Raw genomic sequence first — 20,314 nt, forward strand, 5'->3', positions numbered from 1 at the left:
ATAATAGAACTAATGCCCATATATAATGATAGGTATCTCTCCAGTTTATCTGTCTTACATCACTAGCCAACAAACCGAAGTTTTATGGTAGTAAGCCTCATTAACCAACAACCTTGCAAACCGACACCCAAAGACTGTTAGAAATACACTTGCTGAGGCTATGTCTACCAGACAACCGACCTCTCTCGCGCCTTATATTGCTGACCACTCGGATCTCGGGCGGCTGGGGGATTATATGTCCCTCGAGGTCCCTCAATGATTTCATGGCTAGCATAACGACTTTTATTCCACTTCTCGTACCTTGGGTCACTATACCCCTGGCCTGCATCATCTTCTTCCTGTTCATCACGGACTACGGGGTACGCATAGCTCCGTCTGTTGACAGTCGTCACTCTCCTGGGATTTGAGGGTTCACATTCCCTAAAACGGGTCTCTGGCTGAGGCTCCCTATACTCATAGTCCCGTTGCTGTTCTGGTTGATATGTCCCATACCTGACTTCAAACTGGCGCCGAGGCTTCGGGACGATCAGGACTTCTACGTACAAGTTAGCATTCGGATCTACGGTGCAACTCTTTATCACTTCTACTCACCTGAAGGGGCTCTATCTGTTTCTACTCGGGAAGGCCGTCGTTGCATGCTGACGTTTCTAGAGGGCCGCATTGAGATCGGTCTCTCATACTCCGGTGTATCATACCAGCCGCTCTCTTCATTATTATTATCATCGCCTCGCGATATAACACGGCTGTACTGCCTTTTGGGGCGGTCATCCTCCCAAGTTTGATATTGGACATTGGGCTGACTCTGTGGTTCGTCGGATGCAAATCGACATATCTTTGCTTGAGGAGGGCGTGTGCCCCTTAGTGAAGAAGAGAGTTGATGTGGCTCAGCGTAGCGTCTTTCTCGCACTGGTGAAGGTGAAGGTGTAGGGGACCTGGGTTTTCTTACCCGTTCATTGCTATCATCCCAATTCCCAGTTGCCGGCATTGACCAAGAGTTGGCATTTTTGACAACAGTACGCTCAGCTTGTCTCAAAGGTGATGGTTCCCTGTGATTGCATGGCCTTCTAGGACCATCAGACGGAATGACCTGAACGTCATCGAAGCTCCTAGACTTTCGGGAGGTATAGAGCCTGGGTTCTCGGTGGTAGCAATGGCCATGGTGGCAATCCTGATGGTAATGACGCCGGCTGTGCATATGATAGCAACAGGAGCTGCATGTGTCTCTATAGTCGGGGAGCGATTGGTAGCTCGGTTCAGTACAGCAGTGAGGACTGCTGATAGGTGTTGGAAGGCCATAGTCATGTGAATTTCTCTGACTACGTAACGTGCATAGGCCAGGAGGGTTCGGACAAAAGTGGAATATAGGAGGAGACGACTCTACCTTTGTGGCCAGGGGCTGCGGCTGTGGAGGGGGAGGGGGAGGTGGAGGTGGAGGAGCAGGAGCAGGAGCAGGAGTAGGAGGTTCCTGAAGTTGGCTGGTCTGAGGTGCAGGAGCTTGAAGTATCTGAGAAATTGGAGCCGGTTGAGCAGAAGGCTCCTTGTCAAATATAGGTCTGGATCTACTGCGCCTCCTTCTCCTGCGTCTTCGGCCTCTAGATCGCCTGTCGGACTCATCGCTCTCAGTACTGTCTCCGCTAGAAGTATAGGTGAACCTGCACTTTCGGCACACGCTAGTGGGGGGAATCTGTCCTAGGATAATGGGATGCCGATGTTGATACGAAGGTGAACGGTAGCGTCCACATACTGCACATCTGTGTCTTGTCTCTGTTGCTGGAGCTGCATGTACCCTAGAGTAAGTCGGGCTCTGGGGCTCGAGTATAGGGGACGGTGCCGGGGGGTAAAGAGCTGCATCACGATGATACAGATTGGATGGTACCGGATCATATCTTCTCGTAGCTAACTGGTGCTGGTACTCTCGCCCATGATTATACATCTGAGCTGGGCCATCCGTCAAGGGTATCGGCTGGTGTGTCTCTTTAGGGCCAGTAGGGTCAATAGGCAGAGGCGCATCCAGGTTGTAGGAATAGGGGAAACTCCACGCAGAGCCATCTCGATTAGGGAGAAACGCATCAGCGAGTATCGATCTGGTCGGTTTGATCTTTATGGGACGACGAACGAATCCGACTTTTCCCGAGGGGAGTTTCTGGACATAGGTCGCCCCTGGCTCCATCCTGGATGGAATCGCAGTGTCTCTTCAACTATTGTTAGATAAAATATATCCAGCTCCGAGGGGTTAAATCATGAGCAAACCTTTCCACAGCCATCTCAAATGGGCTCACAGGAGGCGTAGACTAGGGAGTTTAACGGGTCCCGTTGTATAGAATAGGCAGAGTAGGTTGAGTATATCGGGTATCACGGCTGGCTGGATGAACATTTGGCATAACAGATGTATATATAATGATAAAAGTAACAATAAAAACAGTAGCCTGACACTGACGAAGCATCCAGCCTGCCGTTCAATATATCCAGCAGTATCGAGCCAAATATCGACATTCAGGGGAAGCGACAGCTGGCGAGAGTGAAAAGAAAGAAAGGCCATTTTTGCCCGGTGCACGACAAGATATATAAACTACATCTTGTGCCCCGGATATATTGACTATGTTAATAGTCTTCCATAAGACGAAAGACCGAATAAACGTGTCTGTCGGTGGAATGATGCTGTGTTATAAAGCGCTCGCGGGATTCGCCTTTGGCGTCGTGAGGGCGTTGAGGATGCGCCGACAAAGGGTCGCGATTAAATCAAGGGAGCCCGAGGAAGACGCCGTGAGAGAGACAGCTACAGGAGCAAACGACGTCTTTGCCGTCTTCTTTCAGCCGGGTTGGCTACTGACATTGCTATTGTTAGCCGGCGGTCTTTGAGGCTTGAGATTCCATGAAGACCCAGAAGTTGCTTTTTCCGAGTCAAATTTTCCGATATTTCAACAACCAACAATCCACCATTTATCAACATATCCAAAAGATACTCATCTATAACTGCTATGCCTCACTTCAAAGATAATGACTTACTGGTAGTGATGGTCTCTATATATCCCATATTTACGCAGAGGCCGATGTGTTTTTGGATATCCGAAAGAACAGGCATCGAGTTACAGAGCTTATCAAGGACATCAAATGTCCATCTTCTCGAGATATATTATACCCATTAGTTACATATTATACCCCTGAATATAACTATAAAAATGGTCACATAGATGTACCATGCAGTTAGATAAAATAATCTTGCCGTTTACCCTGTGTTTTCACAGGTATGAATTACGGCTCTTTATATTGACAAAGGCCTTTCCCAAGCCTCATCATACAATCCTAGATATCAAAATAGATATTCCTTATCTGCTATATCTAGTTGCTATCTGCTATGAGTCTCTGACTAGACTCTTCCTATTGCTCTCTCTTTGATGCAGATTATACCCATATACCGCCAGGATGCAGGGCATCAAAGTGAAATACTGTGTGATAGCCAGGCAATATCAATATCAAATGAGCGTTGCAGTCATCGCCGAGAGGGCTCTTGTTTGTATTTATATAAATATTCTATTCTGCTGCTACTTGTCTGTCTTCTTTTTGTCAACAAACATCTTTCACACCAGATACTGACACTTTAACTATTACAAGAAAGAAATCTGACAGCTCCTGGAGAAAGGAATATTGTGCATCATGTCTATCCTCAAGATGATGTTGATCTACTTTGCCATCTTCTGGGTAGTTAACGCAGCCCAGCTACTTGATATCGACTCCCAAGGCGTCATCCCAGGCGCGTACATCGTTGTCATGAAGGACCGTGTCTCTTCTCTTGAATTTTCCTCTCATGTCCGTTGGCTGAAGAGAACTCACCGTCGGAACCTGGCCAAGCGTGCTACTCCCTTTACTGAAGGTCTCGGTGCCACCTGGGACATTGCTGGATGGCAGGCCTACAGCGGCAGTTTTGACGAAGACACCGTTCAGGAGATCCTGAACCACGAGAACGTAAGTCATCTTACGATACCCTGAATTAATCTGTCAGCATCTAACTCATTAGCTAGGTCGAGTTCGTCGAGCCAAACAAAGAGATGCAAGTTGCCTCTACTATCAAGCAAGGAAATGTCACTTGGGGACTTTCCCGTATCTCTCACAAGGAGAACTCCAGCCATGACTACGTGTCTACCTATGGAGAGGGCGAGAATATTACCTTCTATGGGATTGACAGCGGTATTGATATCAATCAAGCTGACTTCACTGGCCGTGCTCGCTGGGGTATCAATCTCGCTGACCATGTAGATACCGACTGTAACGGCCACGGAACTCATACTGCAGGCACCGTTGCAGGCCAGAAGTTTGGTATCCTCAAGAAAGCGTCCATCGTTTCTATCAAAATTCTTGACTGTTATGGCTATGGTGATATAACCAGATACATCAACGGACTTAACTGGGCTATCAATGATGCCAAAGAACGCGGCCTCCTTGGCAAGTCTGTCATGAATATAAGCCTCAAAACAAGACGCTCTAGAGCCGTGAACGAGGCTACAGTACGTGCACAAGAAGCAGGGATTTTTATCGCTGTTGCTGCTGGTAACCAAGCTACGAGCGCCGAGTTTTATTCACCTGGCTCAGCCCCAGAAGTCTGTACGGTGGGTGCAAGTACCAGAAATGACACCAAAGCAATCTTTTCCAACTACGGAGAACTCGGTATGTCTTGGTCCTGCATTCTTTTCTATACTACAGGAACTAACGTTAATCATACAGTCGATCTGTTCGCGCCTGGAGAGTACATCCGCTCTACCTTACCTCATAATCTCACCGGACTCATGTCTGGAACTTCGATGGCAACTCCTCATGTCTGCGGTGTTGGGGGACTTATTATGGCTACCGAGGGTCTTGCTCCTGAGAAAGTTTGCGACCGTCTCAAAGAGCTTGCCAATCCAACTATCCAGAACCCTGGATTCAATACCACCAACAAGCTTCTTTACAACGGCAGCGGGGCATAAAGATGGGAATATTTTACGTTACCTGCATGAGCTGTAAATTAAATAGTTTCAAAGCTAGGAATAGCATAGTGATTCAATACGACTATGATACGTTGAACTAAGGGATATGTCGCTAAAATATGTAGAGACAATCAATCCGCCAATACCTGGCTCCTGAATCTCAATAATCCACAACAGGAGACGGCCTAGAATAGAGAAGTCCTAGTAATTATTTCACCATGTCCCACCGGAATCATCCTGTGTAGCCTGGGCGTTCCAGCTAGGAGCATCATTACTGCCCTTGGGCCAACTCTGCTGCTGCTGCTGCTGCTGTTGAACATTCTGTAACCCAGTAGTGAGGGCAGCTGCCAAGTTATTGTTCTGCGGGGGACTCTGAGGAGGATTAATCGCCCTATTATTATAGCCTGTGAGCCTTGACGGGACAGTGAAAACCTGTTCCTGAGCTGGAGCGCTATTCCAATGCGAAGGACCAGACTGTGAACCATGATTGGAGTGGTTAACGCGACCATTTTTGCTCCCAGGGGGACTTTGATGCTGAGCCGGCACATATTGCTGGTTGTTTGAATTGGAGTGTTGATGCTGGATCTGCTGTGGACTGGAGACTTGAGGTTGCCCCTGAGCCGGTGTTACCGTTGCTTGCCCAAGAGTTTGAGCAGCCAGTAATCCCTAAATGCCCGTCAATATTTGTATAAGATATGGTGGTGCGGAATGCCGTACCTGAGCGTAGAGGAGTTGCTTTAGAATCTCCTCTCGAGGAAGAGACTCGAGAAGTTTTCTCTCGGCTTCGACATCTCGTTCAATCGGCTTGCCAATCTCTGACTCAACGACACCTGATCAAGTATATGTTAGGTGTATTCTGGTGGTAAAAAATGCTTTTAGAAGTGTACTTGCCTTTGACCCGATATCTGAAGATGAATTTTGCGTAAGGCTCCTCCATAGTATCAATATACTGTGGTACTTTGATTTTATGAGAGTACCTTGAAGATCTACCAACCTGCACTTGGTGAGATAGCGCTCGTTCTCGTGCAACTTGCTCAGGAACAGTATATAATGGAGGCTCACTAGCCTCTGGTCCCTGACAAAATGGAGTAATTAGAGTATGAACTCTTTGAATGGGCGGTGGGGATTCCCATATCGGACCCTGAGCTTGGACTGGAACCGTAGGCGGGCTTGATGGACCTGGCTGAGGATTGTTATATCCATTATTTGGGCTAGCCATAGGAGCCCATTGGCCATCGTTATTGTTCCCATGGTTGTCGTTGGAATTGTTGTTTAGCCAGCCCGCTGCTGGGGCATCACCATTGCCCGTTGTTACACCTCGCGCCATCCACTCTTGGCCATTAGACTGATTACCGTTATCCCAGGAAGTATCTTGTTGCTGGCCTTGGGCATTAGAATCGAAGTTGGTATTACCTTTGTCCCAATCATCTGTATTATTATTATTATTTTGTTGGTCCCCTTGCCCTTGATCCCAGTTGTCGTTCGTAGTATTATTTTGATTGTCCTGGTTATTCCAGCCGGCAGAAGTCTCATTGTTGTCATTATTCCAATTCGAATTACCTTGATCATTATTATTATCCCAGGATGAACCATTATTATCCTGATTTTCATTTGAGGTATTTAAATCGCCGTCATCATTTCCTGCACCAGTATCGGCATTCGTTGATAGGGTATCATCATTGCTGTTTGACTCTTGGTTTTTCTCTCCGTGCGTGCAATGATTACGGCTCCGATTATAATGGTGGCAGCGTCTTCTAACTCGTTTATTGTTAGAGACTATATAGCAGCCATCATCTGTGGTATCATCAGTCACGCAACACTTGGGGTGAGCACAATTGTGGCAAGTATGATTGATTACTGGTTTCACCTCCTGCGTCGGTTGGGGTTGGGCTGAGTTAACATTGAGAACAATGGAAGGAGCACATCCACGGGTACCGCTGTGTATTTCTTCCAACAAGAGATTCTGGGGTCTCTTGGGCTCCTCTGAAGATAGCTTCCCCGAACCTTTCCGAATCTTCCATCCTGAGCTTTGATCTTGTTTTGGCCTGTAAGGGAGGTATTTTCTTGGCTTAGAGTGATGTTCACGCATGCAAGAACGAGGGCTATCAGATTCCTCAGCTTCCTGCCTAGGGATCGGATTGGTGGGCCCACTTGATCGATAATATCTATATCCTCGGCAGACACGGTCGGAGCTTGCAGTGGACTCTGTATCATACGACTCCCATCCATTATCCCAGTCTGATTCCTGCTCTAGTTCAGGCTGATCTTTCCAGTGGACTCGACACTGGCGTTGTGACCTCGCAGGGTTTGGATGGCGTCGTCTGGAATCCCTATTGTTTATGGACGATTGGTTATCGTGACAGTGGCCACGGTTCTCACGACGAGTCTTAGATTCATCATGATCGCAAGATTCGCAGCAACTTATATTATTCCCCCAGTGCCTAGTGTCATTTGCCCCGTCAAACAATCCTCCCATAAACCCACAATTTGTATCGTTTTCTTTGGCTGTATTAATAGGATTGAGAAGGCATTCATCGCTAGAGACGCTTTGAAAATCTGCAGTAAGGTTGTGAACGTCAGCTTTACGGTCGAATTATCGTCGAATGTCGATTATAGGGATAGAGCAATCTTACCGTCCAAATCTGGCCCAAATGCCATAGCTGATTCTGGAGTGAGAGAACCCTCAAATGAGGATTGATCATCTCGTGACTCACATCGAAGAACAACAACGCATATTTCGCCTAAGTTATCGAAATGAGATTTGTTGACTTCTGGCATGCCCGGCATAAGTTGTACTAGAGGGTGTATTAGTATTACATCCATGAGCCGGAACCAGAGGATTCAATATGGTTACCTATTTGGAGCGGCTCAAATCTCCAAGGCCTTCCTATCCAGCTCCCGTCCGGCAGGCGTTCCTCTTTCTGGCGGACGCAGAAATTGACATCTCTAACCTTCGTCTTACCTTTACACCCCTTTTTTAAAATAAGATCATCCCTGTTGCGATTGCATTGGTAGACGCCATCCATATAAACAAACATGGCCAAACCAGGTGCAATGTAGCCACTGGAAGTGAGCCTGATAGAGAATGGTGTCGAGGCGGGCTGCACAGGAATAAGGCATTCAACAGACCCGTCTCGATAAGTGACGCCATATTCTTTGAATGGTATGCTACAGTTAGCCCATTCTATATGACAGGTTAGCTGTTTAAGGGTTGGCATGGTACGTATTGTTGATTTTCCTTAAAAATAAACAATAACTTGGAGAGAGAGTAAGAAACGAAGTGGTGGGTATTATTTTGAAATTCTGAACCATTATCTGGAGCCACTAAAGTCCGGGAAGCGGAAGTTACCGTAAATATCGGCTGGCCCAAATTCATTCATCCATGGACTTTGACAAAAGGTATTGGACTTGGAAGAGGAACGTGTGTTTCTAGGTTGGAACGTGTTCAACTTAGCCTAGAAAACAGTATCCACGTAAAACTAGGGTATATCAAGAGTATGGTTAGGCAATAGTACCAGGACTATTTGGCATTTCTCTCTGTATCCTCGAGGTGTAAAGTTGAAGTTGAAGTTGGAGTTGAAATCGACGTTGAAATCGACGTTGAAATTGGCCATTTTCGACCCACCAATCACATGACGCTCAGCCTCAACGGGGACTCGAGCCGTTATTATTTTGATTTTTCTTGGGTGAAAATGCATTGGAATTATACTTGAGATTGGATAGTACGTTACATTGTAGGATCACCAGGTTCGTATCCGTGCTTGGTAGACGTTACCACAATCTCAACTTCGGTCTTCTGGCCAACCAACCCGTTGATAACCATGTGAAATCCAAATACGTGAACGCCGTTGTTGTTCCTTCGCTCCATGCATAGGGATACAAATCTAGGCCTTGCACCAATCATTCCTTTTTCTGGCTGAACCTCATCTATGGACGTGCACATGTTCGAGTGTACTCTGCTTTGTTCATTTTCATCTACCTCGGGCCATGCGTTTCCTAAGGATGTAGCTTGATAAAGTATACGATGGGACGGCTCGGCAACCCCCCTCATCTATATCTCATGCAGTTGTATTGTCAGGGAAGCGACCGGGGTACGTATTTACCCCTCTTATCGGCCATTTACAGGGAGGAAGACAGATCAAAAGCTGCTTGAGGATAGTATAGGCGAGCCACAGATACCTGCGCTTGGAACATTGTTTTGGCACCTCTAAGTTTCCCTACTGAGAGACGCAATATCATAAAAATCACAATGCTTTTTGCGTGTCAATTCTTTTGCTAATATCGTTAGTTAACCACCGTGGTGGAGAAGATGATATAATCCTGGTTACATATATTTGCATCTTTCCAGGCTGTGTCACACTCTTCCGTCTATGGATTTGGTATTTGACCACACATCCCGATTAGGCCTGATAAAGCGATCTAGACCCATCCAGGGGGTATTGATGGGGCTCTCGCCGGTGTATAGAAAGACATCATACAGGAAGCCACCGAATAAGCAACCAAAGAACGGAGCGACCATAGGTACCTTAATTTGAGTCAATAGTGGATTCAAGCATGACAAGAGTGGAACTGATTAGGATTAGAAGTAACTCACCCAAAAATAATATCCCCCAGCAGACCATACTTCATGTCCATATCCGAGGAAATAGGACATCAACCGTGGTCCAAAATCGCGAGCAAGATTGATCGCGTACCCCGTTTCCCACCCGAAGCAAGCACCAATACCAAATATGAGGAAGAACAGTCCAAGGGGCATTAAATTTCCTGCTCCTAAATTCTTATCATCAGCCATGGCGTAGATACAAAACATCAGAATCGTGCTGGCAATGAATTCCGAAAAGAACTGTCCTGTTTTAGTCAGAAATGGGGCCGGGTAAGTACAAAATATGCCGGCAGTGGAGGTGTCCAACCCCACGGTTCGGATGTCGGGCCCGCCTTCAAAGGTCGTAATGGCGGATTTGTAGTTTGCGTAAACGACACCGGCAGCACAAAATGCCCCAAGGAACTGGGCCAACGTGTAGATAGGGAACTTCCTCCAAGGAAACTTCCGGAATACGCAGTTTGCGAATGTTACTGCAGGGTTAAGATGACCTCCAGAGATCCCTCCGGAGCAGTAAACGCCTAACATAACTCCGAGGCTATTGAAACACTATTGTCAGAATGAACAGATAAGTTCTGCGAGACGGTTCCTGGTATGTGTTTAAGGTGTCCTTTGTCTACAAGTAAAAAAGCTTCAACTCACCCCCAACCCCACGATATCGATTGGTAGTCTCCTTTCTTTGAATCACTTAGAACCACTTGCGCAACAACACCGTCACCAAAGAGAATCATAATGAATACCCCGAAGAATTCAGCGAAGGGTTCGCGGAGTTTGGTCCGTATTTTGGTCCATAGTAATTCCTCGACGGGCTGGGGTTCATGCTCAATAACAACACGTGGAGTGAATTGGGCCTTCAACGGCTCGGAAAACCCGTGGATATTAGAATGAACTCCATCCAAGGAAGGGCTACTGAGTTCCTTTTCGGTGGTTCCTTGAGAAATGGTCCCAATATTCTCGGTATGCAAGGTATGGGAGGAAGATATCCCGGTTTTCACAGGCTTAATTGTCCAACCCTCACTCACTGCCGGAATGTCCATGTATGGAAAGCAGACAAGCTGACGGATAGAAGAACCACAGAAAGAGATAGAAAAGAACTAGGGGAGGAAGGCTCCGCTAGAAAGAGTAGATGATCCACGGGAGAGAAGGGTGACAGCTGCACAAGATTCTGCAGATTTTCCCCACGGGCAGATCGACGATCTTATACAGAGGGATGAAGAAAAATGCAGAAAGAAGGATCCTGGCATACTGTCGGCATGGCCGTTCAGGATTTGTATCCCCCGAGCAATGCCATGCTTTGCCATGCCGTGGTCAACTTCCGTTTCAATAAACAGTGGCACAAATTTAGCCAGCTGCATCGTCCTTTGGTCCGGTCATGAACCTGCTCTCCGTCCTCCATCCATCGTAGGGTTGCTTCCAATGGTGAAGCGCAAGGGTCGGCCGGAACCGACCAAAAGCATAAAATTCTAGTATAGAGCTGGCGAATCCTCCTTCGAAGTCACGGAGCACAGAGTCGCACCAACAGAGTCTGTACTGCATGAAGGCTAAATCCAATTGATTCAGTGCCAAAACTGATGCCATGCGTGATGCCCTGTCTGGACTACGCAAATTAAAGATTGCACTAGGCAGGGGGGCCCCTGTCGCTAAGGCGTCGATCACGCCACTCGTTGGTGAACAACGGGAGTTGTCGTGAACACCTCCGCATTTTTCTCCATGTTGATAAACATCCAGATCCTGGGGTAAATCGATTATGGGACGGGTGTCATTTCCATGGATATATCAAAAACATCGCTGCGTAACAGAAATAAAGTCAAGCTGCGCTGGAACGGAGCAAATGCGAGCTTTGGTTGATGGTTCATCGGGAATCCCCGTCGCGGCCGAGACATTTTAACATACTTAGTTTCGCCCGCCAACCCGCGGTATCACCAGCAGAAGTCTGCGCCGAGATGCATCCTACTAAACTTACTTGTAAGCGATGTATGGAATGTCCTAGGTTACCCCAAGTCCGGGGGCCCAGGAGTCTATTTGACAGATAAGAGGCACCTGTCATGTCCCACATGTATATTTTTCCCCTCATTAGTTATTTGTACCCTTTTTCGCCGCCCTTACTCCAACTGCCCAGGTGCTTGACATGAAATAGTCCGGTTCAATGGCTGTACATGGAAAGTCGTTCGTCGGATCGATTGATCAGGGCACAACAAGTTCGAGATTTCTTATTTTTAACACAGACGGAGAGGTGGTTGTTTCACATCAGTTGGAGTTCAGTCAGATATATCCTCAACCAGGGTAAAGTGTAGCAAATTGCTTTCTCGTTCTGTTGTTCGCAAACGCGCTAACCTCATATGTTGTAGATGGCATGAGCATGACCCAAACGAGATCGTCCAATCTGTTGTTGCTTGCATAGACGGCGCCGTCGCCGATTTCGAAACCCAGGGACACAAAGTCGATTCTATCAAAGCGATTGGAATCACCAACCAGCGGGAGACCACGGTAGTATGGGATAAGGAGACGGGCGAGCCGCTGTATAATGCTATAGTTTGGACCGATACCCGCACACAGGGTCTTGTGCGTGGATTAAAAAACCGCCTGGGCCATCAAGAGCTGCAACCGATCTGCGGTTTGCCACTGTCCACTTATCCGTCCGTCGGTAAAGTGTTATGGCTGATCGATAACGTTCCTAAAGTCAAGGAGGCATATGATGAGGGAAGACTTGCGTTCGGCACCATCGACACTTGGCTCATTTACAAGCTAAACGGTGGTCCGGAAGGAGGCGTCTTTGTAACGGATCCATCAAACGCATCGCGAACCATGTTTATGAACCTTGAGAAGGTGGAATATGATGAGAGGTTGATTGACTTCTTCCGCCTTGACACTTCCAAGATCCATCTGCCTAAGATTGTACATTCAGCAGACCCAAAGGCTTATGGCAAATTGGCGATCTCTGCCCTCAAGGGCTTCCCCATAACGGGCTGCTTAGGAGATCAATCTGCTGCGCTCGTGGGCCAAAAGGGATTCACACCTGGAAAGGCCAAGAACACATATGGGACTGGCTGCTTCCTTCTTTATAATATTGGCGAGAAACCGGTAGTATCAAAGCATGGATTGCTAACAACTGTAGCCTTTGACTTCCGAGGAGGTGAAGGTGGAAAGCTCACCTATGCACTCGAAGGAAGCATTGCTGTCGGCGGGTCCAGTGTCAAATTTTTGGTGAACAATTTCAAGTTCATGGACAGCTCGAAGGATTTGACGACATTGGCAGAGACAGTACCAGACAGCGGTGGATGTGTGTTTGTCACAGCATTTAGTGGATTGTTTGCTCCATATTGGATCGATGATGCGAGAGGCACGATATTTGGGATAACAACATTCACTCAACGAGGCCATGTAGCCAGAGCAACTCTTGAGGCAACATGTTTCCAGACCAAGGCGATCCTTGATGCCATGGAGAAAGACAGCGGACATAAGCTCACTGAGCTAGCTGTTGACGGAGGAATGTGTGCCAGCGATTTGACAATGCAGGTACGTGCCAATTTCCATATCCGGACAAAGCCTTCGATAGACTGTGAGATTGGTGCTGACAGGTCAACAGACACAAGCAGATTTGATCTCCATCCCTGTCAACCGCCCCAAGATGCGAGAGACCACGGCCCTTGGTGCTGCAATTGCAGCAGGTATTGCTGCTGGGGTATGGAGCAACCTGGAGGAGCTCCAAAATGTCAACACAGACGGCCAAACCACCTTTAATCCTAGCATTGAAAGGGAAGAGGCCGACAAACGGTTCTCCCGCTGGGAAAAGGCTGTGGAAATGTGTCGGGGATGGGCGAACTAGGAGCATCTGTCAGGATCCTTTGGCGGCCCGTCCCCTTATTTGTACTTGATACATTCCCAGCTCAGTCCCGTATACACTGTTGGGCCTTCGGTGCTGTGTGACTAGGTGTTGTAACCTACCTCGAAAGTGTAATATTCTTCAATCATCGCATAGTCCGCGCACACTCTCAAGTGATAAGCAAGAAGTATAGCTCTATATAAAGATCCAGCCGTTGTATAACGATGAAGTGAAGTTGAGGTCGAGTTGAGGTCGAAGTCGAAGTCGGGTCGAATCACGTCACGCTATTTTTAAGATTACATAATCATATGGCAAACATGTCACGTGGATAATTGCTATAAAACTCTAAACTTTATATCTTGCGAGCCTGAGACAAAACATTGCAAACCATAGGATTTCCATAATGTGTTGAATTATGGTGGTAATTGAAATGTTTTAGTACAATTAGTAGCAGTACTTATGCAGCACCTCATTGGAATGGCCAGGCCCGTGCCCATGCCTTAGCAGCTTCTTTATCGTCCCCAGCAAGGTGTTCAATGAACTGCTTTCGGACAAGGTCATGTTTTTGCTGGAGTGCCTCATAATCCTCATGGCTCACCCAGCCATCCCATCCACGAACAGCTCCCCCCAGTGACTCTAGCACATCGTCCATCAGCGCTATGCCTTCTGCCCACTTCGCCTCCAATTCCGGCTGGCGATCAATCTCTTCAGCCGAGAACTGTAGAGGGCATGGAGGGCCTCCCTTGCTGCAGATGAGTTGATCCCATTTGCTGGAGAGTTTCATTAGAAGCCCTTGCAGGGCTGGTTCCCCATCATTTAAGATCATGCCAATGAGAGTAATGATCTCTCCATGCAGTGTTTCCTGATATCTCAGTGCGCGGTAAGCCGGTACATTCATAGAAGCTGAATATAGATCATAGTATTTGTACATGGTCTGCTCAACCAGCATTTTCTTTGCATGTTTCTTTGCAATCTCGTCGAGCTCTTCAAAGTTCTCTGGCAGACATGGTGTCTTGAGACCTTCGAGTTTCGGTCCCTTGTAGTCCAAGAATGCAGGGTGCGTGACCTGGTCGAATAGAGGTGAAACGTGGACATTCTGCCAGTCAATGAGCGCGACAATCTCTGTAGGTTTCTTAGGATTCACAAAGATGTTGTCTAGATGTAGGTCCTTGTGCCATAGAACAGGTGTTCGACTAGTCTCAGGCGGTAGGATATGATTTACCACCTTCAGAAAGTCGCGGCACACTGAGAGCTTGAGAGCTCGAGTAGGTCGATAACCCCCAGGGCCAACAATTCCTTCCGATCGAAGAGGACAATTCAGATTTTGAATGGCCGTCATTTCACGGTCACAGATTGCAGCTAGGTATTCTTCTACAGTATTCCCTAAAATAAACCCGTTAGCTTCAAATGGGAGCGCAAGAGAAAAAAGAATGCAAAACTTACAAGGGCCCCGGTCCAGGGATAGCTCTCCTCTTCCATCGTCAAAGAAACGTCTGTCAGTGGTAGGTCCAAGGACCCAACGACCACAAGCATCATTCAATCCTAGAGCTGGTAGCTGGCTGGTTCCACTTGGGATATCCCTTGGATAATACAAAGAGCCAATGCCACCAAGGGGATGATTTAGGATTTTAACATCAAAGCTAACCATAGCCTGAACAATTTCCCTCTTTTCTTCATTGCTCAAACGCGGCCAGATCTGCGCAAGGGAAGAACCTGATGCTTTCTCCATGACAATATACTCTGCTCCGACTGGGTTCTCTGATGTCTGTGAATTCCACGCAAGCACCTTGGGAACTGGTAGACCAAGCTTAGTCCTAGCCTAGAAATAATCAGAATAACAGGCCTGCCAAAGCAAAGAGGTGACAGTGACAGCACATACGAAGTCCATTGTAGCGACCTCGCTGGCAGTTGTGAAGTGTGGAATACCGGAATTGGGATTGGGAACCCTGGCGATGACTTGAGAGCCATTGGACATAGTGAGTAGAAGGCTCTTATTGAAGTTTCCTTCAGGCATCTTCTCAATTTTGACACATGATGCAGGTTCATGGCCTAGGCATCTTGCAGCGATTGCAGCCAATGCATCTATATTGAACCGCACATAGCGAGCTTCAAGCTGCTGAGACTCATTGAACAGCCAGCGTCCAGCAGTATAGCGGTAATAATGGTCAGAATTGCCTTCTAGGAAAAGTCAGGATCTGCTTGAGACAGACTAGTTACTAGGCCCCAAGATTCATACTGTATTCCCTTGTAGAGGATGCCCGTTTGATTATTTTGGGCGCAACTGCTGGGCATGATCTTGGAGAAAATATCAACGAAAGTCGAAGACGCCATATGGGATATAAAGACATTGATTCGGCTAGGTCACATCAGCATCAGCATCAGCGTAGAGACCAACCTGGCATGGGGGAGTCGAGACAAACAATTGCGAATGGGTCAGATGGACCTTTGGTTGTTTATTTTTCAGGGGTATCAAAAACGAAGCTGCATGTCGGTATTCCTCCAACCCCATATCAATCCTCTCGTCTATGTATCTAGCACATACGAACACAGGAAGTGGAAAACAGAGCTTCCCGTCCGCTCAGCTGTACTTAAGCCACTTGCCGGTCGGTTAGTAGTTGGGTGGGTGACCACCAGCGAATCCCGACTTTCGTATGTGTATTTTTTTGGTCTTTTTTGATGCTTTTGAGTCTTTTTCTTGTCTCTTTAGTGATTCCTAGCTTAGAATACTCTCTATAGACCCCATAGATTCTTCCATTGAACCGGAGAACTTGGGGGTGAAGTGTGATAGAGAGTTCTCAGCAGATTCTCTAGTCCACACCAAACCCGATTTTATGTATCAACGGAGATCGCGATCTCAGGATAAAAAGCGTTTGAAGATATAAAAACAATAGGAGTAGGCCTTTAACATATATATCTCCTATTAATACCGTAGTTGTTTCTGCTCGAGAGTCAATGTGTTGCCCTACGGGAAACTTAGTGATAGTCGGCCTATGACGTGCCATGGTCCAGCTAACAACGGCCGTTGCGGAGCTCCCCGACAAATAAGTTTAGGTAGTTTCGGGGCCCGCGATGACTCTGCGGCCCATCAGCCTCGACAGGTACAACAACAGCTGCAACTACAACACCTCGCTGACGGGCCTGGTTCTACCACAGTCACTCGATCAGTGACGCCAGATTCGCAGACGGGCGACCTCTTGTGCTCTCGAGCCGTCTCACAAAACATGGAGAAGAACGCGCCAACCCCGCCGGCGGACGAAGCGCCTGAATCCAGTACGGCAGCGCAGCAGCCCATCCTCCCGCGAGATCGCCAGGCACGGACTGCTACCTACGACTATGCGTATGAGAAGTCAATGAGCCATGCAGAGGCACGGCTTTTCTACCAGAGGCACCAGCTTGCCTCCCGCAGTGTAGATGGTGACATTCCGCAGAGCCCTGATATTCCTGCACGATCAATCCCGGCCCTACCTAACCACGGCCCAACGTCGGGAAGTAACTTCGATAACGAGTCGATTAGCAGCATGCTACCTGGGCCGTCGTACTCGGCGACGTCGACTCCTCCTGCAAACTCGCAGCAAATGCGGCGAGAGAACAGCAGTTTCAGCATCGCAGAGCGGTCTGCTAGAGCTCATGTCCTGCCAGCGGTGGGCATGCCTGGTGATGCCTCACACAGCGCTATTCAAGGAAATGTTGGCATGAGCGTTGGAACTGGAATACCATATGCCATGGGAGGCTATGCGCCTAATGATGGGGCAATCACAGCTGAATTGAGTGCCATATGCCGCAAGATACAGGGGCTGCTGGATACCAGACACAAGTATATGCGACTCTCGTTCCAGCGACCGGGTGACAATCCCAAGGATGAGCCTGGTTGGGTCATTTACCCTCCTCCGCCAGAGCCAGCGTGGGAGGAAGATAAAGAACGGCTTGGAACTGGGAGCATGTCTAGCAGCTTCGTCATGGCTGCGAAGGGAGGGTCCAAGCAAGGTGAATCAGATGTAGCCCCGTCTGCGAGTTCTGCTAAGAAGAAGCGAAAGCCTGGTCAGGATATCGGCGAGGACTTTGACATGGACGACCTGCTTCCGTTACCTGAAGCGTCGAGCATGACTTTCAAACTGGATGACAACAGTGTGTACCAGGTTTATGAAACCAAAGCCGCCTGTGACCTGAACCAGCCTGTCATTCAGATCCCTTCCATCCGCGATTTCTACATGGACCTGGACGGCGTGCTTGATGTGTCTACGGATGGCCCTGTCAAATCATTCGCCTTCAAGCGCTTATCTTACTTGGAGGGTAAGTTCCAGCTCCATACGCTGCTGAACGAGTACCAGGAACTCGCGGACAGTAAGAAAGTACCACACCGAGACTTCTACAACGTCCGCAAGGTTGATACCCACGTGCATCATTCAGCATGTATGAACCAGAAGCATTTGCTCAGGTTCATCAAGAGTAAGATGAAGAAGTGCCCGGACGAGGTGGTGCTTTTCAGAGACGGAAAGCACCTGACCTTGAAGGAGGTCTTTGAGAGCATCAATCTTACAGCCTATGATTTGAGTATTGATACTCTGGATATGCATGTACGTTTAGGCTAATTTCAAACTTGATATCTCCTCTCTTTTTTTGCTAACATGGCCAGGCGCACACGGATTCGTTCCACCGGTTTGACAAGTTCAATCTCAAATACAACCCTATTGGCGAGTCTCGTCTCCGAGAAATCTTCCTCAAGACGGATAATTACATCAAGGGAAGATATTTGGCCGAAATCACTAAAGAGGTGATTTCTGACCTCGAGTCAAGTAAATACCAGATGGCAGAATGGCGAATCTCCATCTACGGCCACTCCCTGGGAGAATGGGACAAACTGGCCGCCTGGGTTGTCGACAACAAGCTCTTCTCTCCCAACGTTCGCTGGCTGATCCAGGTGCCTCGGCTCTATGATGTGTTTAAATCGAGTGGTAAGGTAGGGAACTTTGAAGACATTGTTCGCAATGTCTTCCAGCCCTTGTTCGAAGTCACGCAGAATCCAAACAGCCATCCGAAGTTGCACATCTTCCTGCAGCGCGTGGTTGGCTTTGACAGCGTTGACGACGAGAGCAAGGCGGAGAGGAGACTGTACCGCAAGTTCCCCGTTCCTAAGCAATGGGATACTAAGCAGAACCCGCCTTACAGCTACTGGATCTATTTTATGTTTGCAAACATGGCGTCACTCAACACCTGGAGGAAACAGCGCGGATTCAACACGTTTGTGCTCCGTCCGCACTGTGGAGAGGCCGGAGATCCAGACCATCTTGCCTCAGCTTTCCTGTGCTGCCAGGGCATCTCACACGGAATCTTGCTCCGTAAAGTGCCGTTGCTGCAGTACTTGTTCTATCTCGACCAGATTCCGATCGCCATGTCACCCTTGAGCAACAACGCACTGTTTCTAAGCTACGATAAGAACCCGTGCGCTAATTACTTCCGCAAGGGCCTGAATATCTCGCTCTCCACTGACGACCCGCTCCAGTTTGCCTTCACCAAGGAACCGCTGATCGAAGAATATTCCGTTGCCGCACAGATCTACAAGCTTAGTGCTGTTGACATGTGTGAGCTGGCCAAACACAGTGTAGACCAGAGCGGATTTGAGCTGGCGTTGAAGCAGCGCTGGCTGGGGAGTAAGTGCCATCTACCCGGGCTGGAGGGGAACAACATGGCGAAGAGTAATGTGCCGGACCTACGAGAGGCGTTTAGATATGAGACGCTGACCGGAGAGCTATCGCTGTAAGTCCCACCGCTCTTTATTTTTTTTCTTGCCCTTTTTCTTTTTGCATGCAACGAATTTTGTTGAGAATACTAGATGGGGGGGGGGAGAGGTTTGTGTGTTGAAGGCTGATTATATATGCAGGCTCGACCGCTATGCATCCGCCACACCGAACAACACCCACACCCCAAAGACACTAACCAAGGTTCCTTCATTCTCCTACCTGAAAAACAACAATAATAATAATAATGAGGAGGCCCCGTCCTCCAGCGCTGCCCCGGGCCCCAGCAGCGGTGCTCCAGAGCATGGGGGTGCAACACCAGCAGTGGCTGCTAACACGCCTGGGCGCCATCCATCGCATTCAGATGTAGAGTCGCACGCGCACTCAAGCAAGCCCCAGACCGCCAGTGGCACGCCACAGGAGCACGGCTTTAGCTCGATGCCAGCGCAGGCGATATTCCCGGGAATCGTGCATGCGCGCGCTCGCAAGGATAGCACCTTTTCACGGACTTCCGAGGATGGAGCGGCTTCGGAGGACGCACATGAGCGGTCTTCGGCGCAGGGAGGACACATCTGGCGCTCAGAGGACATGGACAGCGACGACGACTGAAGCCCGGCGAGGACCTCCTCTGCCCTGGCCTGCTATTCAACTATGCACTTTTATATCGTTCGCTTTCCCTTCTCGTACTATAAAATGCCTTGCTCGAGAGTTCTCTTAATATGCGAAATGTGATCTTACATAATCATAGATAAGAAGATAGATTCGATAAGCCAATCACGTGTCGCCTTATCTTTAGTCATCCCCCTTCCCGGAAGCGGTGAGCACGCGCTAAGAGGGGCTGGGCGGGTCTGGCCAGGGGTTTATCACGTGCTTTGCATGTGACCGCGCTACCGTGTCTGACAGGCGCCCTTTTCCTCCTTGCTTATTTAAGCCGTCGGCCAATCACCGGGCGGCGGCAGAAAACCGGAATGCGCCTTACCCCTTTTGTGCCCTGTCTCCACTCGGGCCATCTTTTGGTTTTTCCTTTTTTCTGATTGGTTTCTTTTTTCGTTTCTTTTTTTAACTTTCTTTTTTTAACTTTCCCCTTCTTCGCCTTCTTTGTCTTTTTTTCTTCCGGCCTTCGACTCCAACCTTTGACAAATATTCTACTTCACACCATCTCATATCTCACACCTCGCCCGCCCGCCCGCCCGCC

At 48.2% G+C, this 20,314-nt stretch overlaps 7 protein-coding genes across 7 annotated transcripts; 3 read left to right on the forward strand and 4 right to left on the reverse strand.

Moving 5' to 3' along the window:
* Positions 1-164: 164 nt before the first annotated feature.
* Positions 165-1,782, reverse strand: ARB_06415 (uncharacterized protein; the record flags this gene model as incomplete). Its single annotated transcript, XM_003015246.1, has 5 exons — positions 165-535; positions 592-1,046; positions 1,088-1,223; positions 1,318-1,553; positions 1,745-1,782. 5 exons carry the CDS (start codon positions 1,780-1,782, stop codon positions 165-167), a joined length of 1,236 nt encoding a protein of 411 aa, XP_003015292.1.
* A 1,872-nt stretch (positions 1,783-3,654) lies between these two features.
* Positions 3,655-4,961, forward strand: ARB_06416 (uncharacterized protein; the record flags this gene model as incomplete). The annotated part of the gene is made up of 2 exons (XM_003015247.1): positions 3,655-3,963; positions 4,020-4,961. The coding sequence occupies 2 exons, from the start codon at positions 3,655-3,657 to the stop codon at positions 4,959-4,961; spliced, it is 1,251 nt and encodes a 416-aa protein (XP_003015293.1).
* A 213-nt stretch (positions 4,962-5,174) lies between these two features.
* Positions 5,175-8,179, reverse strand: ARB_06417 (uncharacterized protein; the record flags this gene model as incomplete). The annotated part of the gene is made up of 5 exons (XM_003015248.1): positions 5,175-5,627; positions 5,679-5,791; positions 5,853-7,541; positions 7,595-7,756; positions 7,924-8,179. 5 exons carry the CDS (start codon positions 8,177-8,179, stop codon positions 5,175-5,177), a joined length of 2,673 nt encoding a protein of 890 aa, XP_003015294.1.
* Positions 8,180-9,540: 1,361 nt separating this feature from the next.
* Positions 9,541-10,598, reverse strand: ARB_06418 (aquaglyceroporin, putative; the record flags this gene model as incomplete). The annotated part of the gene is made up of 2 exons (XM_003015249.1): positions 9,541-10,099; positions 10,204-10,598. The coding sequence occupies 2 exons, from the start codon at positions 10,596-10,598 to the stop codon at positions 9,541-9,543; spliced, it is 954 nt and encodes a 317-aa protein (XP_003015295.1).
* A 1,109-nt stretch (positions 10,599-11,707) lies between these two features.
* ARB_06419 (uncharacterized protein) lies at positions 11,708-13,387 on the forward strand (the record flags this gene model as incomplete). The annotated part of the gene is made up of 3 exons (XM_003015250.1): positions 11,708-11,727; positions 11,910-13,077; positions 13,148-13,387. The coding sequence occupies 3 exons, from the start codon at positions 11,708-11,710 to the stop codon at positions 13,385-13,387; spliced, it is 1,428 nt and encodes a 475-aa protein (XP_003015296.1).
* Positions 13,388-13,853: 466 nt separating this feature from the next.
* On the reverse strand, positions 13,854-15,398 carry ARB_06420 (uncharacterized protein; the record flags this gene model as incomplete). Its single annotated transcript, XM_003015251.1, has 2 exons — positions 13,854-15,203; positions 15,264-15,398. 2 exons carry the CDS (start codon positions 15,396-15,398, stop codon positions 13,854-13,856), a joined length of 1,485 nt encoding a protein of 494 aa, XP_003015297.1.
* A 1,207-nt stretch (positions 15,399-16,605) lies between these two features.
* On the forward strand, positions 16,606-19,728 carry ARB_06421 (uncharacterized protein; the record flags this gene model as incomplete). Its single annotated transcript, XM_003015252.1, has 3 exons — positions 16,606-17,958; positions 18,018-19,138; positions 19,263-19,728. 3 exons carry the CDS (start codon positions 16,606-16,608, stop codon positions 19,726-19,728), a joined length of 2,940 nt encoding a protein of 979 aa, XP_003015298.1.
* Positions 19,729-20,314: the final 586 nt, after the last annotated feature.

Source organism: Trichophyton benhamiae (genome assembly GCF_000151125.1).
Source record: "Trichophyton benhamiae CBS 112371 chromosome Unknown contig01535.1, whole genome shotgun sequence".
Classification (NCBI taxonomy): Eukaryota; Fungi; Ascomycota; class Eurotiomycetes; order Onygenales; family Arthrodermataceae; genus Trichophyton; species Trichophyton benhamiae.